The 16,631-nt window shown below is 35.2% G+C and overlaps 3 protein-coding genes across 4 annotated transcripts; 2 read left to right on the top strand and 1 right to left on the bottom strand.

Moving 5' to 3' along the window:
• The first annotated feature begins 1,444 nt into the window (after positions 1 to 1,444).
• Positions 1,445 to 3,579, top strand: msx3 (muscle segment homeobox 3). Its single transcript, XM_079855567.1, has 2 exons — positions 1,445 to 1,935; positions 2,488 to 3,579. The coding sequence occupies exons 1-2, from the start codon at positions 1,530 to 1,532 to the stop codon at positions 2,901 to 2,903; spliced, it is 822 nt and encodes a 273-aa protein (XP_079711693.1). The 5' UTR covers positions 1,445 to 1,529; the 3' UTR covers positions 2,904 to 3,579.
• A 1,347-nt stretch (positions 3,580 to 4,926) lies between these two features.
• Positions 4,927 to 7,408, bottom strand: znf511 (zinc finger protein 511). The gene is made up of 6 exons (XM_079855566.1): positions 7,152 to 7,408; positions 6,916 to 6,989; positions 6,302 to 6,503; positions 5,544 to 5,668; positions 5,184 to 5,366; positions 4,927 to 5,076 (listed from the first exon to the last, which is right to left on the bottom strand). Exons 1-6 carry the CDS (start codon positions 7,347 to 7,349, stop codon positions 5,010 to 5,012), a joined length of 849 nt encoding a protein of 282 aa, XP_079711692.1. The 5' UTR covers positions 7,350 to 7,408; the 3' UTR covers positions 4,927 to 5,009.
• Positions 6,949 to 16,627, top strand: adam8a (ADAM metallopeptidase domain 8a). 2 transcript variants are annotated; one of them, XM_079855559.1, is made up of 25 exons: positions 6,949 to 7,019; positions 9,168 to 9,280; positions 9,388 to 9,461; positions 9,561 to 9,639; positions 9,734 to 9,810; positions 9,998 to 10,181; positions 10,330 to 10,395; positions 10,483 to 10,551; positions 10,662 to 10,831; positions 11,320 to 11,401; positions 11,522 to 11,655; positions 11,763 to 11,940; positions 12,543 to 12,632; positions 12,734 to 12,929; positions 13,098 to 13,164; positions 13,262 to 13,430; positions 13,521 to 13,598; positions 13,831 to 13,915; positions 14,025 to 14,139; positions 14,252 to 14,435; positions 14,563 to 14,598; positions 14,708 to 14,764; positions 15,567 to 15,638; positions 15,746 to 15,820; positions 15,971 to 16,627. In XM_079855559.1, the coding sequence occupies exons 2-25, from the start codon at positions 9,206 to 9,208 to the stop codon at positions 16,013 to 16,015; spliced, it is 2,457 nt and encodes an 818-aa protein (XP_079711685.1). In that variant the 5' UTR covers positions 6,949 to 7,019; positions 9,168 to 9,205; the 3' UTR covers positions 16,016 to 16,627. The 2 variants fall into 2 exon arrangements, with proteins under 2 accessions (XP_079711685.1, XP_079711684.1); XM_079855558.1 differs by lacking the exon at positions 6,949 to 7,019 and adding an exon at positions 8,934 to 9,059.
• The last annotated feature ends 4 nt before the right edge of the window (positions 16,628 to 16,631 follow it).

The raw sequence follows: 16,631 nt of genomic DNA, 5'->3' as shown, positions 1-16,631 counted from the left end.
CTACGTCCTGGAAGAAATATGCTTCTTCAGGTCTTGAAACTGATCAAATGAATGTCATGATCCACAAGCAGGTCGCAGGCTACTAATAATAAAACCAAACATTGCTGTAGGCCTATAGCCTAATAAACTTTATTTTCTTTCTTCTTCTTCTTTTTTTTTTTTAAATGAACGCGTTTTTATAGTATGATTTTAAAACGAACTGCTAAAATGCTTAAAATTTAATATTAAACTAAAATGTATATAGGCTAATTACAGGAGTCGCTTATTACATTTAGGGTAGCTAGTTAATTTAACTTGTTGGCACAAAGGTCTAAATCCGTTTTAAAAGTAAACTTTACTGGGCTAATAGCTCCAGTTCATTCTTTCGCAGAAATCTGCAAAGTAAACATGCTCCGATGATAAAAATGATCAAGTCTAAACCTTCTAAAAGTAGACATGTAGTGAGGCAACAGTTAACTGAGTAGTGCGCGCTGTCTGTGGGAACTGATTGCCCTCTGGCTATTGCCTTGACATTAAACTCTTCGAGGACAATTGGTTAAGTGGAGTTAACTGTTGCATATTCTCCCTGAGGTAGCTTCCTTTTTGATCTTGCCGAGACTGGCGCCTTCCAAAACAGGGCTTGTCTGCGTTATGAAATGCTTTGACTTACGGTGAGGGGTTGCCAGTTGCGCCTCAATGGAGGCTTTCTGCAGTCTTAAAGGGCCAAGACAAGCTTTAAATTGCTGTAATGCAGCGTGACAAAATCATCCTCAATTCAATCACATCATTTTGTCCTACCGTTTTGTCTTTATGGATAAACGTTTTGTTTTTTCTCTGAACATAGTTCCATTTTTGAGGTAAAACAAACCCGATGCGATTTAGAATTTAAAATTTAAAAAAGCAATTTTAAATAAAATTAAAAATAAAATTAAAAAAATCAGGCTATACCACAAATGTAAAAAAAATAATAGCCTACCACCCGCCTTATCTTGGCGTTGAATAACACTCTCGAAATTCTATCACATGTGCAATATAAATATTTTTCCGCTATCTCCACTATCCAGCGTTTTTATAAAGAAAATCTCCCAGAAATTGTGGACGAAGAGGCCAAGGAAGTGGTTTGTTTCGCTGTATGTTTTCAATAAGAGTTCAGTTAATGAGTACGGAGGCCCGCTATACAGACATCCCCTCTGGTTAATTGCAACAAAACTTCTCAAATGGCTCCTTGCCTCCAAGACTGGAGCCCCCAGAGCAATCAATAAACCACCTCGGCAAGACAAGTATGATTAACCATGCAACATTTCTTTCAAAATCATTGTGACGTCTCAAAGAAACTTGTTTGACCAATCAGGACGAGCAAGCGGAAAGTCATGTGGGTGAAATGTCAAGCCGATTGGAGGGCGGCAGGGAAAAAAGAGAACTTTTGGAAGTTTATAGCTGCGAGTGCGCTCTGCTAGGAGAGGGAGGCAGGCGTCGCAAAAGCGCGACGGCAGAAGGGAAAGGCACTGGGGAACGAGTACAATTCAGGACGACTCACATATTCTTATTGTATGGCCCCTCTATCATCCATGATGAATTCTTTTCAAGGGCCACTCTCCCAAGAAGGAAAACTACAGGAACGCAAAAGTGCGGACAAAGAGGAGCAAACCAACGATAAAGCGACTGTCAAAGGATGTAAAGGCAAGGCGCAGAGTCTCCCGTTCAGTGTGGAATCTTTAATATCAGACAGAACAAGCACACGGACTTTATACACGTCATCTGAATCTGGTATTATATCTCCGACATCCAGTGCAGATGAGCGGCTGAGGCTCTCGCCCATGGCTCTTTACGCAGACAGAAAGATCCCAGTGGAGAGCGTCTCCAACCTATCCGACTGCAAGAGAGGAGATATGGAAGAACTAAATGACAAGGGACAGTCCGGCTGGTTTCAGACACCCTCGTACACTTCTCCGCCAAGTGAGTTGTTCAGTGAGGCATTGCAATTATAAACATGAATTTTAATATATATATGCCTATATATATATATATATATATATATATATATATATATATATATATATATATATATATATATATATAAAAAGTTTATTTAGATTTGAAATGAGCTTTTTGTATGAAAATAAAACGATTGTGAGACGTGTAGAGGAAAGTCTTGATGTCATCCAAAAGTAGAATATAATTGACCAGTATGGCTACTACTTCTGCAAAGAAAAGCCTGCGTTGCAAAAACGCATTCCTTTTTAAGACACATTTGTGGATGTAGGCTATTTGATTTAAAAATAGGCTATGCCTATATTTTCATATCTGAATGTATAGGCAATTTAATAGGCATTTCAAGCAGGCTAGGCTATCCCAATTTCGCATAGCCTATGTATATAGCCTACTTCTGATAATGCTGAAAATAAACGTGAAGCATAAGTGGAAAAAGCAGGGATTCATTGTTATCAAGGCAACGTAACATAATTATTCTCTATTTAACATGTTTAATGTTTTATTGTTTGTTCGCAGGGCACTCAAGTCCACCTCCGTGTACCCTCAGAAAACATAAGAACAACCGAAAACCGCGGACACCGTTTACCACCTCGCAGCTGCTCGCTTTGGAGAGAAAATTTCGTCAAAAACAGTATCTTTCTATTGCAGAGAGGGCGGAATTTTCCAATTCACTCAACCTCACAGAGACTCAAGTTAAAATCTGGTTTCAAAACAGACGGGCGAAGGCAAAAAGGCTTCAAGAGGCCGAACTAGAGAAACTAAAACTTGCAACCAAGCCATTATTACCTGCGTTCGCCTTTCCGTTCCCACTCGGAACACACGTTGGTTCTCCACCCCTCTACGGACCGTCCAGTTCCTTTGCTAGACCTGCGTTACCAGTCCCGGGACTTTTCGGTGGGCCAGTGACCTACGGAATGTACTATTTGTCTTAACCGACTGAAGAACGTCCTTCAGTTCACCGTCTGCAGCGGTTCTGCCAGTCAAATGACGAGTGAAATAGCAAATATGTTTTCTTTAAAGAACTTCAGCAAATATACCAATTTAAAAGAATTTATTCTTGTGAACTACACAGTTTATTCCAAAAGTGAGAGTCCCCAAATTGGCTTTAAAAGTGCAATGAATCTTCTTCCCCTGAACACAGAAGACTTTATATTGTATTATAAACAAGCAGACATAACACAGTGTGGCTGATTGTCTTAGTCTCAGAGAAAACAATTTCCAAGAGATTATTTCTGCTGAGGGCACAGCCGATTTGGCAAGTGCCACTTGTTGATCAGCATCACTTGTTGATGGGTGATGCGCGAGAAAACAATGATCTGAAGTGTGGGATCTGCCAGATCCAACAAAGCTCTTATTAAAGAAATGCCCTTATAATTAGGTTTTTAAAAGCTTTTTTCTAATTTAAAGAGCTTGTTGCGATTGACAGCAGAAACGCCTAGTAGGCTAAAAAGAAATAATAATAAATAAATAAATAAACATTTAATTTCTTATGTCATTACTCATTTCCATTAGCTTAGACCTGCAACCAAATTCGGCCTAAATGGATAGTCAATTTGAACCCACATTTTTTTAATGAACACATGTATTTTCACGCAAACCAAATATTTTGTAGCATATTACAAAGATTATAGGCTACCCAAATAGCTAAAAATGTACGAAATCTGCCCGTAGGTCTGCTACACTTCTTTTACCCCCCATTAATTTGACAGGCTACACGGTTTTATGTTCACATACGATGCTTGTTATTCTGTTGGTCTTTATTGAAGAGAAACTATGCGGAGACAAACAGCATCGTCTATTCCATCCTTTCACTGAACTTTTCCTATACCAAACCTTTTTACATGTCGTTAGATATAGCCTACAGAGAGTATCTTGGCCTGTTTATTGATTTTTCGCCTGTTTAGGCATAATCCCTTCAGTAGACTACATGTATGCTAGTTTGCTAGGTTGTAAGATTAATGTCTAGATTTTTATTATTGTAAATACGCGTATATATTACCGATTTTGCATTGCCCTTTTGAAAAAAAAAATACAAATAGAATTGCTGATATTTATACAGTGTTTACATTTATCTTCTGTAAATTATTGTATATTTTATATGTATATACAAATTAGAAAAATAATCTTTTGCATTAAAAAATAAATCTTCACAGAGACTGATGTGTACAATGTCATTATTTACAAGTAGGCCTAAAAAATACAAACTTCAACCTAATCCTCCGGGAGTTTTTTTCTCTCTCTCTCTTACGTTTCATAAACCTAAATAAAAAGCGCTAGCCTATGTAATTCACTGAGGTTTGTTACAGCTGTAAAACTGCGCATTGTTCCACGTATTACATTGTTTAATGATGGACGATTAGCTACATACTTTTAATTTAAAAATAGGGCTAAGCGCTAAATGGGAAGCACGACCATTTCCAAGAGACACGAATATGCTCCTAAATATATATATATTTTTAAAAAGAAACAAAAAAAGAGGAATAAAACAGTATTTAAATAAAAAAGATCAAACACTTAACGCCGAACTCTCTCGACCAAAATGAAAAACGAAAGATCCATACGTAGCCTACAATCCAAATGCTAGTCCTTCAGATAACCTTTATAGTGCTACAAAATCCAAATCCCCGTCAAACCCATTCGAGAACACACATTCCTTCCATAGCATCTCAAGTTTATAACAGGTCTTATGTGAGTTCCACAGTTCCGCGTATTTGTGTCTGAAGCATCAAGCGAGAGAGCAAATCAATGTGCCATTCGTTGAAAGCATCTTTAGATCTCGAAGCACATATCCTACACTTAATGGAATACATAAAATATGTATTTAAATTACTCAATAGGTGAAAATTATATTGATATATAATGATATTCTGCTTAACATTTGACTTAAATTTCTTGTCACAACTGCCTAAGTTTTAGATCTGATTAATAACATCAAAGAGAGAAGACACCTTTTTAAAGATTGCTTTTACAAGTTTTATTACAAAAATGCCACTCTCAACAAATTACTGCAATTGTTTGCCTTGAATAAAAGCTTTGCCCTACTTCTTTCTTCTTCCTCTGAAGCCTCTGACTGAGCCTTGACCGAAGCAAATGGATGATGGAACTCTGGAGGAAAGATAATAATCAACACAGATAGTTCTGATCACTGAGTCTACAGGGTAATGAAACTTAATCAAGTATTTATATGAATCCATGACCATGAATCCACTCACTTGTATGAATATTGTGGCTTTAGATTAGCTTCATGCATTGGTCCGGTTTCTGCTGTCTTAAGGCTTTTTGGATCTGGGGTCAGAGAGAAGTCCATGGACTCAAAGCTCTCTTGTTGTATAGTTGCTGTTTCAGAAACCTCCATATGTGCATCCTTCTGTTGCCGAGTCTTTTTTTCTCGTATTCTGTTGATTTGCATATTAAGATAATTAAAAAAAAACATTCTAAAATGATTTTAAAAAGTAATTGTATGAGGCACTGAAATGACTGAGGTGACTGGATAGGAGTGCAAAAGTAGAATATCTATAATTGTCCACAATTCTAAAATTGTCCACAATTTACAATCAGTATTAATTTCAAACCTTCCACTCTTCTTTGATTTGTCAAATCTGAAGTCTGCTGGATAGCTATGTGTTCTGATAAGATGATCTTTCCTTTCTTTGGTTGTTTTGAATTTCAATCCACATCCATCAACCAAGCACTCATACTGAAAAGCAATATTAACAGAACACAATCAGCAAAGCTGAATGATATTTGTTTGTTCAAAGAGAATGTGTATGGGGAGGAGGAAAAGTGTACTAATATTTTCTTTCACAAACGTTATTTCTTGTCCCTTTAAAATCGGTTTCAAGTCAATGAAACACGCACCGACTCTAATGTAACCTGCTGTTGAAACCAGTAGGTGGCAGCATTTCATAAACATTTTAATTAATGGTTACCGGTACTTTTTTCTGTGTAAATGTATGAATATCAATTCTTTAAAAAATATGTAGTATTTCCATTGAGAGAGTAATACAAACCCGGAAATTGTATTTGTAGTTTGTATGTGCTACAAAAATGTATGCAGCATCAAATTATTTTTTGTACAGTAGATTTTCTTATCTGATTGGTAGGCTATACATACACCCAAAGAATTCATGCAAGATTGCCTGCAATCAATGACACTCCAATTCTCATCAACTTCATCAAAGTGGTAAATAAAACTATATCTAGCATGCATATAGTCTGTCTGACACATGCCACTCAAAAACATGTTATGAAAGACATAACCATAGCACTTCATACAACAACATGTATCACTCAGTACAGTCCTATGACCTCTATCAGGTGGTACTATTACCATGCATTGTTTCTCCGCCATGACCTGGAAGAGCGAGTCATGCCACTCCAAGATGTGTATCTCCAGCAGTCGGTTTGATGGAAATGAGCGCTTGCAGTTGGAGCACACATTTCGATGCAATGAATTGTAGTGGTGTTCATACCCTTCCAATGTGTCAAATAACTGTTTGCATCCAGCTATGTGACATCTAAACTCAGAGATACTGGGAAGAGGTTTGAGATATTAGTGATACATTTATCAAGGCAAGAGGATGTTCATCAAAATCCCCACTCATCCAAGCGACATCTTCAGTAGGCACTAAACATCATGAGATACATTGACATCACTTAATAATAGTACTAATAACTACACTAATAATAATAGTAATCTAGCAAGTCACATAATGACAGCAACAGAGAAAGATGAACTAGAATAAATATACAAGGACATTTTAAGAGCTGAACAACTGAGCTTCTTTATAGACACATGATAATTATTTAATAGCTTTAACAATTATGATGCATAACAATTATGATCTCAATGGGATCTACCAATTATTATTATAATTATTAATGATTTGTTAAGTAATATGCCTAACTACAAAGCAATATCAATGGTGAAGCGACATTACTCACGTTGGAGGTTGTTCATCATATACAACAGCCGTCACGACATCTCGTAGGTACATGTGCCTGTGTATGTCGCCATCCTCATGAAGAAACATGAGATAGGGATATTGGTAAATATCATCACCATGTGGTCATGTAGTTTCTAGTTTGACACTCTTAAGTTAAGTAACATATTGAGAGAAAAACATGCAATTGTTTTTTTGAAGTGCAAAATTCTTGTCGACCAAATTGAATCTACTAACCTCAAAAAATGCATCTTCTACAGCAATGCGAACTCGTTGAGGTCTGAATCCAAAAGGTGAAACAGCAGTTTCATCCCTTCTTTCTTCTTGTTGTAAATCAAGACACGCGTATTTTCTATATTCAATCACCGGTATCTTATCTGCAAGAATTGTTGGTGTTACAGACCCCAACAGTTCAATTAATTCTGGTTGCAGCATTATGTCAACATACTCGTTTATATGCCGCCATGCGAATCCGTGTCATCGCCCTTTCAAAATAAAAGCCGGTTGATGACGCAGATATGATTTCATGAGAAACTTGTAATTTTATTTTGATGCAAAACCAGTGCAATCTAATAAAAACAAGTCTGATTTATAGTCTGATAGCTTAATATATATAGTCTAATACTGATAATCAATACCTGCTGTAAACCTAATATAATCAGAAAAAAAGCTGAGAGAAAAACTGCACCTGCAGAAAATAACCACAAGATGTCATTCTTGTTATGCTGTTCATCCATCATTTTCCAAACGGCTTGTCCAATAAGATCGCTGGGATACTGGATGATATATTGGATAAAATATTACTGACAACAAATGAACAATTTGAAATCATATTTTTTGTTTTTCTTATAGCACATGTGATACATTTTAACTATTCATGTCCTTGACTTTTTTTTTTAAGTGACCTTGAATTTTACTTTCTGTCCCAACTATACACTTTGGCAATATCCTTTTTGTAATAACGCACATAGCCTATCCTTAATGACATCATCCTTCAGGAGATGACAAAATCTCATCTCAACACATTTAGGCTAATGAATGGCTATGCTCTTCCTATTTTTGTCATTTAATCTGAATATCAGCATTTGTGATATTTAGTCAGTGGAAACAGTTCTGAGGTTTATTGATCTAATTATGTGTCTCTGGATAACAGTGATGTGTGACATTGTATTACCTTGAATATCATATTCTACATATTTTTTTTATCATAGTCTACTTGATATTGAGGAATTTGTGGACACATTGAGGTGAATTTGATTGAATTTGATTGAGATCAAATTAGACCCTTGGGGTAAGCCCCCATAATTGGCACAGAAGCCATTAAGAAACATCATTTTAAATAGAATATATAATATTTTATATTAATGACACTTAAAAAATGTGTATTAATAAGCAAAATATCAAAAGTAGCCTAATACATTATGTTTGATTCTTCACGTAATAAACACTTATAATTAACACTTGATACACTTAGTATTCAACAATGATTTGACTCCACTGACACTACTGGATGAGAGCTGGACGATGACAACACTGTTTTCTGCAGAACTGCTTTCGTCTTAAGTTTGCATCATTGAATCAGTTTCCGGTTATCACTATAAAGCTGCTGAAACAATCTGTATTGTATAAAGCGCTATAAATAAAAGTGACTTAACATTCTGTTTAGGATATAGTTAATTGTTTTTGACAGTATTACCAATCAAACTATTTGCTACTTTAGTGATCTTAACCCTCAGAAAGTTTTAATAGAGATACTTTGTTACACAAGCATATTCATTCCATTTGAAAAGATTGATGAACTACAAAAATCTACCATATTAGCATTCTGGGTGGTAGGCTAGCCTATACCTAGCCGGATTTTTTACATTTATTCTTTTACATCAAATGATTTTTCTATTGAAAAATTGTATTTGTATTTTGTTTCTTGAAAATACTTACACATTTACTGGGCCGTGAGTGACTCATTAGTGACTAGTTTGCTGTTACCGGATAAGGAGGTCGTAATGTTTTCGAGGCGGAGCATTAACTTTAAGTATAAAGTTCCCACAGCAGCCTACCACGAGTCCCCGAGCAAGTCCACAGGACAGTGAACCATGCAATACACTGGAATATTTATATCACTGCTTTCTTTTGTTTATTCATGGGGTGAGCGCACAGCATTATGATGATTATTTTACAACGCGAATCATGTCACATCGCGTGATGTGCTTTTAACTTACTGCTTTTAACTAACTTTATTGATTGTTGCTTTAGAGAATCTTGAGGCAGCGAATCCAGCTTTACCTCATGTGATGCGCTATGATGTGGTGCAACTCCGACCTCAGGCACTGAAAGAGCGAGTGAGAAGGAGCGTCTCTTCTCTCAAGGTTTGCTCTTTTTCAGACTATTTTTGCAAATCTGAAATATCATATTGACATCTCTTGGGATGCTTGATTCGACTTTTTTTCATGCATGCTTGCTTTCACCTCTTTAGAGGTATCCTGAACAACTTGAATATGATTTGACTGTAGATGGGAGGAACTTAACAATATCTTTGCACAGAAATAGGTGAGAATGTGACAATATTATAACAGCTTATGCTCTAAACAATATGTAGAGGACGTCTTGTATTCACACTCAGCCTAATTACATTTCTTTTTTTCACAGGGAGCTTTTAGGAAAACATTACACCATGTCACATTATACCGAAGATGGAATTTCAGAGACAAAGTCTTCAGACAATATTGTATGTTCAAAAAGTAAAACAGCTTAATTCTGTCTGACATAGTATGTGAATATTGCTGCTTAATATTACATTGTATTCTGTTTTTTGACTTCAGGATCACTGCTACTATCAGGGACACATCCAGGATCTTGAAGACTCTTCAGTCAGTGTTGGGCTTTGCTCTGGAATGGAGTAAGGATAATGTTAATTTTAAGCAACTTTTGTTAATTATAAAGGTGATTTTTGTGGATTTTGCCTGTAATAAGTTGCTTTGGATAACATTGTCTAGTGTAAATGACTACATGTGTACTATATGTGCAATATCGGCACATAATACATTTCGCCCTCTTTGAAATATTGTATCTTCTTTATTTTGTAGAGGGTTTCTGAGGGTGAACAATCAAGTTTACTTGATTGAGCCCCTAGAGGAGTCTTTGGATGGGGACCATGCTATTTACAAGCAAGAGCATTTAAAGACCAAGCAAGGGGCCTTTGGATACATTAATGACACAGTCTATAACCTTGGCCCAAAGTCTAGCGGGCTGTATAAAGGCAAATATATGGTAATGATATTATAATGATCTCTGATTCACATTGGACTAGCTCCTTATTTCATTATTATGCAGAATGTTTAATTTGTACCTACTGTCTATTTATAATGCATTTACCATTAAAAGTTTTATGACAATGACTTTTTCAACTTTCCTTCAGAAAAACAAAGTCCCCAGTGGAGGACAGCGCATCATTGAGATGGTTTTGGTCGTTGATCATACGGAGGTGTGAATGTGGTTTAAAGGAAGAAATATCTTGATTACTAATGTGTTGTGTTCATATTGTTAAAATATATCTATACATTTTCTTCAGTACAAGAAATTTGGGAGTTTTAAGAAAATTGAAGCAAGAATGATGCTGGTTGCAAATCACGTAGACAAGGTATGGTGGTATTATTACAAGGTATTATTAAATTATTAAATAATAGGTTTTGCATGGTATGGTTTTTAAAGTAATAATTATTGAATAAATACAACTTTTTTCACTTTCAGGTTTACCGACCGTTAAACATACGTGTCATGTTGGTCGGACTTGAAGTTTGGTCTCAAAGAGACTTGATTGATGTCAGCGATATACCAAATCTTACTCTGGAACGTTTTTTACAATGGCGTCAGGATAGCCTGCTCAAAAGAAAGAAGCATGACAATGCCCATTTTATTACGTGAGTCACTGACTGCTCATCTTAATCAGTTTCTGTGCTGAGAATGCCACATTTGTACTTACACTGAATACTGTTCCCTTTAAAATGTGTCTCACCACAAGCTTTAAACATCTATCTTTATTTAGTAATAGAAAATAATATTTTAAACAGGCGCCTTGATGAAAGCCTGTTTGGGCCGATATGCGTTGGTGTTTTTTAATATGTAGCCCTGCCCTGAAAATAATGGCTTTTTATATATATATTTTTTTTTAAACAGTCAAGAATAGAGTCAAGAATAGATTCATATAATTACACAGTATTTTTTTGATAAGATTAACTACCTGTTCTTTCCTAGTTTGTGGTGCATTGTGGTGCCTGGATATTTGATCTATTCTATGCGTTAGGATCCACATACAATTATCTATTTTTAATTTTTAGAAATTTTATTTGTGGATTTTTGAAACAACAAAAACATAATTTAATGACTTAAATTCTCTTTTTTTATTCAGTGCTGTAGATTTTGTTGGATCAACAGTTGGGTTGGCAACAATGTATGCTATGTGCTCTTCATCCTCCGGTGCTGTGAATGAGGTATATTTTGAGAATATGTTTATATATGTAAATCAATAGATTAAGAAGTGCTACATTTCTAATGTTTGAAATAAAGCTTTGGTTGTGGTAAATAACATAAGATATTTTTTCTTTGCAAAGGACCATAATAACAATTGCATTGCAGTGGCTTCTACCGTTGCACATGAAATGGGACATAATCTGGGTATGTCACATGATAATCAAAACTGTGGATGCTCCTCTAACAATGGCTGCATTATGCAAGATAGCATTGGGTGAGGCTAATTGTAAATGCATACATTTATACAATGGCAGAAGATATAAGCAACTGCAGTTTAACTCTTCCTCAGAACCTTCATTTTCTTTCATATTCTTCCAACAGGTATATTTACCCTGATTCCTTCAGTACTTGCAGTCAATCATCCTTGAGGACATTTTTGCAGAACTATGACAGCAGCTGTCTGCTAGACGTGCCGGATGAGGGTGAACTATATGGAGGTCCAGTTTGTGGAAATGCTTTTGTTGAAAAAGGCGAAGAATGTGACTGCGGAACTGTTGAGGTTTGACATGTTGGTTTTGAAATTTTCCAGATGAGTCAACTCAGTTTCTCAGTGACGGCTTAACATCACTAAAATAGAAGTGTGTATTTGAGTAGCCTATAATATATACACTATTGTTCAAAAGTTTGAGGTTGGTAAGAATTTAAGTTTTTGACATTTTTAAATGTTTTATTGAATACAGTAAAAAATACAGTAATATTATGAAATATTATTACAGTTTAAAATAAAGGTTTTCTATTTTAATATATTTTTAAAAATGTAATTTATTCCTGAATTTTCAGCATCATTACTCCAGTCTTCAGTGTCACATGATCCTTCAGAAATCGTTCTAAAATGCTGATTTGCTGCTCAAGAAACATTTCTTATTTTTATTAATGTTGCTGCTTAATATTTTTGTGGATTTTGTGGATATTTTAAGGATTATTTGATGAATAGAAAGTAAGATAAAACAGCATTATGTCTTTATTGGGTCTTTAATGTTACTTTTGATCAATTTAACATGTTCTTGCTGAAAAAAAAAAAAAAAATTTATTTAAAAAACACTTACCCCAAACAGTAGTGTATTCTGAAAAATAAAAAGTTCTTCATTTTGTTGATTTTAGGAATGCAACAATCCCTGCTGCAATGCCTCCACCTGTCGACTGACCGAAGGTGCCCATTGTGCACATGGAGAGTGCTGCCACAATTGCCAGGTATCAGAAAAACCGCCCACCAGGCTACACAAGAAGACAATTGAAAATACATGTGAAAGTAGATTATTGCCTTAATTTCTGTCATTCATTCTCCCCTCTAGCTGAAACATTTAGGTAGCCTGTGCAGAAAGAGTGCTCACGACTGTGATTTGGATGAGTACTGTACAGGAGAGTCGACCTTCTGTCCTGAAGATGAGTATAAGATGAATGGACTCCCCTGCAATCATAATCAGGGCTACTGTTACAATGGACAATGTCCAACACTTAAGGAACACTGCAAGATGCTGTGGGGATCAGGTACTAGTCTCGCTGAGCGAGATTACATGGCATTTTGGATGTTTTATTATGCATTTACAAAAACTTTAACATAAAAGTCTTACAACTTATATACTTGTACAACTTTTATATAGAAATTGATAATTAATACAATTAATTAATAAAAATCAATATCTTGTATATGTTTAGATGCTGAGGTGGATGCTGACACCTGCTTTAACCATAATGTAAAAGATGGAACCTCCAAGAGCGTTGAGTAAGTGTAACTTAACTCTTCTTTGATGGATAAAGATCTATAAATAGTATTTTGTTCATTGCTTTCTAATGACACAATGGTATTCTAAATCCTATAGGCACAGGAAATGTGGGAAAATATACTGTTATGGGGGAAGTGATTTCCCCATAACCTCGAACAAATTTGTAATAACTTTACCATCAAAAAAGTGCTACATGGCTGTGGATCCCTCGCCCACAGAAGACTTAGGGATGGTTCCAGCAGGCACCAAATGTGGCACTAATAAGGCAAGTAAATAATGTCCAGTACATTGCCTTACAAAGTATACAAAACCTTCAGTTATTTATTCTTTTTTTTTTATGTTTTCCAATCAACAGGTGTGTTACAACAGCCTGTGTCAAGACATTAGTATATACGGCTCTGAGAACTGCTCTGATAAATGCAACAATCATGGGGTGTGTGATTTCTTTTTCAGTTTTATATTATTTTAAAAACTTACTTAACTTAAAAAAAAATTTTTTTTTGAAGAAAAGCATTAATGCAATGTTTGTCATGCTGTGATACTCTGATGTTGTGAAATCGCTCAAATGTGCATGTGATTATATTCCCTTTCATATTTGCTTTATAGACAGATCATTTTTCAAAGCATAAACACATGTAAACATATTACTGACTTATATTTTAAAGGTGTGTAACCATGAGAGGAAGTGTCACTGCGATCCAGGCTGGGCACCACCCTATTGTGATGTCCAACTCTCAGAACTTCCAAAAAGTAAACCAATTACATCCTTGGCATAACTGTACAGTACTTGACGTAATTCAATTATTGTCCATGCAATACTAATTCTGTGCAATTTCAAATGTGTGATTTTGATTTACAGTAAGAAATGCTGTGATAATTGGTGTGTCCGCATCTGTAGTCGTCATTGGACTGATCATTATTATTGGAGCACTGGTGTGTTACAGGAACAAAATAACAGAATTTAGAAAGAAAAGGTAGGATCTGTTACCTAACTGTCAATAATGACCTTTCAATGTCTGTTTTCATTTCAGTAAAAATATTATACTATTAAAGAAGGACATTCTATTTTAAATTATCTTCTAAAAGGTCTTTGAAGGACATCCACACTTCCTCAGGCCAGTGCAATCTGGCATTCCAACCAGGAAGTGCAAAGAACAGCCCCAGATGTGCAATGCCACGTATCAGTCAACCAACTTTCCTTGACTCATCCACTACTCTGGCCTGCAAACCTCTCTATTCTCCGGCTACACCCTGGAGACCAGCACCACTGGTAAAATGATTCATTTAGCACTGAAACGAGCTGTTCAATTTGTGCTTCACATTAAAAGTGCTTTTTAGGATGAAGGAACTTCTGAATATATGCTGAATTCCTATCACTTATTTCTCACTATGCACAGCCTCCAAAGAATGCACCACAAACTAGGAAAGAACAGGTAGTTAATCTTATCAAAAAAATACTGTGTAATTATATGAATCTATTCTTGACTCTATTCTTGACTGTTTTAAAAAATATATATATAATATATGTCCATATTCAATTAGATTGTGAAACCCTCTGCACCACCTCCTAGCATTTCCAGAAACATTTATCCTGCTCAGGTGAGTCCTAGATTATCTTGATATACACTCTTAAAAACAAAGGTTCCTCAAAGAGCCTTTCAGTCTTTCTTAAACGAACTGTTCTTTTTCATAGTGTGAAGAACATTTTAATAATCTTAAAGATATTTTTTGCACTATAAAGAACCTTTTGTGCAGTGGAAAGATTCCATGAATGTTAAAGGTTGTTTATGGAATCATAGATGCCAATAATAACCTTTAATCTTAAGAGTGTACACTACCGTTCAAAAGTTTGGGGTCAGATTTTTAAAAAGGAATTAATACATTTATAAAACTTTCTATTTCAAATAAAATATGTTATTTTGAACTTTCTATTCATCAAAGAATCCTTAAATACTGTAATTGCATGCCAGTTTCCACAAAAATATTAAGCAACACAACTGTTTTTAACACTGATAAAAATAATGTTTCTTTGGCACCAAATCAGCACATTAGAATGATTTCTGAAGGATCATGTGACACTGAAGACTGGAGTAATGATGCTGAAAATTTAGCTTTGCCATCACAGGAATAAATTACATTTTTAAACATATTAAAAATAGAAAACAGTTATTTTAAATTTCAATAATATTTCACAGTGTTACTGTTTTTGCTGTATTTTGATCATATCAAATGTAGCCTTGGTGAGCATAAGAGACTTCTTTCAAAAACATTAAAAAAAAAGTTGACCCCAAACTTTTGAACGGTAGTGTATTATTAAATATAATTGTCAGTTCAATGTTGGTTGCTTTTAATGCCTTCAAGCTCATTGCAGAGATGATATCATGTATAAATTTTGTTTTAGGAAAAAACTCTACTGCCACCATCTAAACCACTTCCTCCATCAAGACCGTTACCGCCGCTGGTGTCTAAACCTGTAAGAAGCTCATTTTTGATGACTGATTTAACAGAAAGCATCCAACCCTACTAACATTCTATGAATACCAACCAAAAATAATATCCCTTCTTTGTTTGAACTGATAGGTGACTAAGTCAAAACAGCCTCCAGTGCCTCCAGTGAAACCTACTGGGATGCAGCCAGTATTCACTCCACCTCAGGTAAAATTTTACATTTAGCTGTTCACTAAAACGATAAAAGCATTTTCGTTTGTCTCAAAAACTGCTGATACTAATTTTTTCAAGCTGCTTGACAGTTCAGTTGTGTGAATAAATGTCAGTGTTTTGAAAGCTCTTTTACATTCACCGTAGGTAATCCAGAAAGTTGCACTAAAACCTCCTGCCAGGCCCAGATGATCTGGAACAGTATAGTTACCATGAATCACTGAGAGTTCCATAAGAAGAAGTCTACGAGCTGAACAAAACTCATCTTTCTTTGTGGTATTGCTCTGAATAACAAGATGAAGTTAAGGATGGTAAAACAGAATAAAGCATTTGCACTCTAGGAATCGCCTTTGTTACACTTTTGGTACAACTTGTTTATAATTTCTTTCCTTTATTGTACTTTGGCTGTCTTTGCTGTTTATTTATTTTATATTTTAATTTTAAAAAGGGTTATGTGCAGCTGTTTACAGTCAGTTCAGTTTGTAAGTCTACATCACATTGCAAGAGGCGTCCTACAAAGAGGCTGGTGCCATTTCTCAAACATAATCCGTCCTGGCTTTAGTGATTATCTTATGTGCAGAGTCAGACTTTGCCTTATTTATAAGTTTCTTACACCTTTTTTTTTTATGTGTGTGTGATCTTTGAGGTTTTTGCTATTAATATTGCTATTGTATTAATTAATTTGTTTTTTGCCTATTTTTTATTATTCAAACTTGCAATGATCTCAGCTGGTCTGATTTTACTTTTCAATGAGAGAATGTACTGTTTTTAAATTTGTTTACTATAATAAAGTTTTTCTAATTACTTT

This window comes from Squalius cephalus (genome assembly GCF_949319135.1).
Source record: "Squalius cephalus genome assembly, chromosome: 21".
NCBI classification, from domain to species: Eukaryota; Metazoa; Chordata; class Actinopteri; order Cypriniformes; family Leuciscidae; genus Squalius; species Squalius cephalus.
This window is presented reverse-complemented; position numbering and strand designations above follow the sequence as displayed.

Excerpts from the sequence above, each read along its gene's own strand:
- msx3 (XM_079855567.1), top strand. The coding sequence starts at position 1,530 with ATGGCCCCTCTATCATCCATGATGAATTCTTTTCAAGGGCCACTCTCC. Across the intron at positions 1,936-2,487 it reads CTCGTACACTTCTCCGCCAA|GGCACTCAAGTCCACCTCCG; the intron begins GTGAGTTGTTCA and ends GTTTGTTCGCAG.
- znf511 (XM_079855566.1), bottom strand. The coding sequence starts at position 7,349 with ATGCTGCAACCAGAATTAATTGAACTGTTGGGGTCTGTAACACCAACA. Across the intron at positions 5,669-6,301 it reads TGGCGGAGAAACAATGCATG|TATGAGTGCTTGGTTGATGG; the intron begins GTAATAGTACCA and ends ATTGCTTTTCAG. Across the intron at positions 5,077-5,183 it reads AAGCCACAATATTCATACAA|AGTTCCATCATCCATTTGCT; the intron begins GTGAGTGGATTC and ends TCTTTCCTCCAG.
- adam8a (XM_079855558.1), top strand. The coding sequence starts at position 9,008 with ATGCAATACACTGGAATATTTATATCACTGCTTTCTTTTGTTTATTCA. Across the intron at positions 9,811-9,997 it reads GGGCTTTGCTCTGGAATGGA|AGGGTTTCTGAGGGTGAACA; the intron begins GTAAGGATAATG and ends TTTATTTTGTAG. Across the intron at positions 10,832-11,319 it reads GACAATGCCCATTTTATTAC|TGCTGTAGATTTTGTTGGAT; the intron begins GTGAGTCACTGA and ends TTTTTTATTCAG.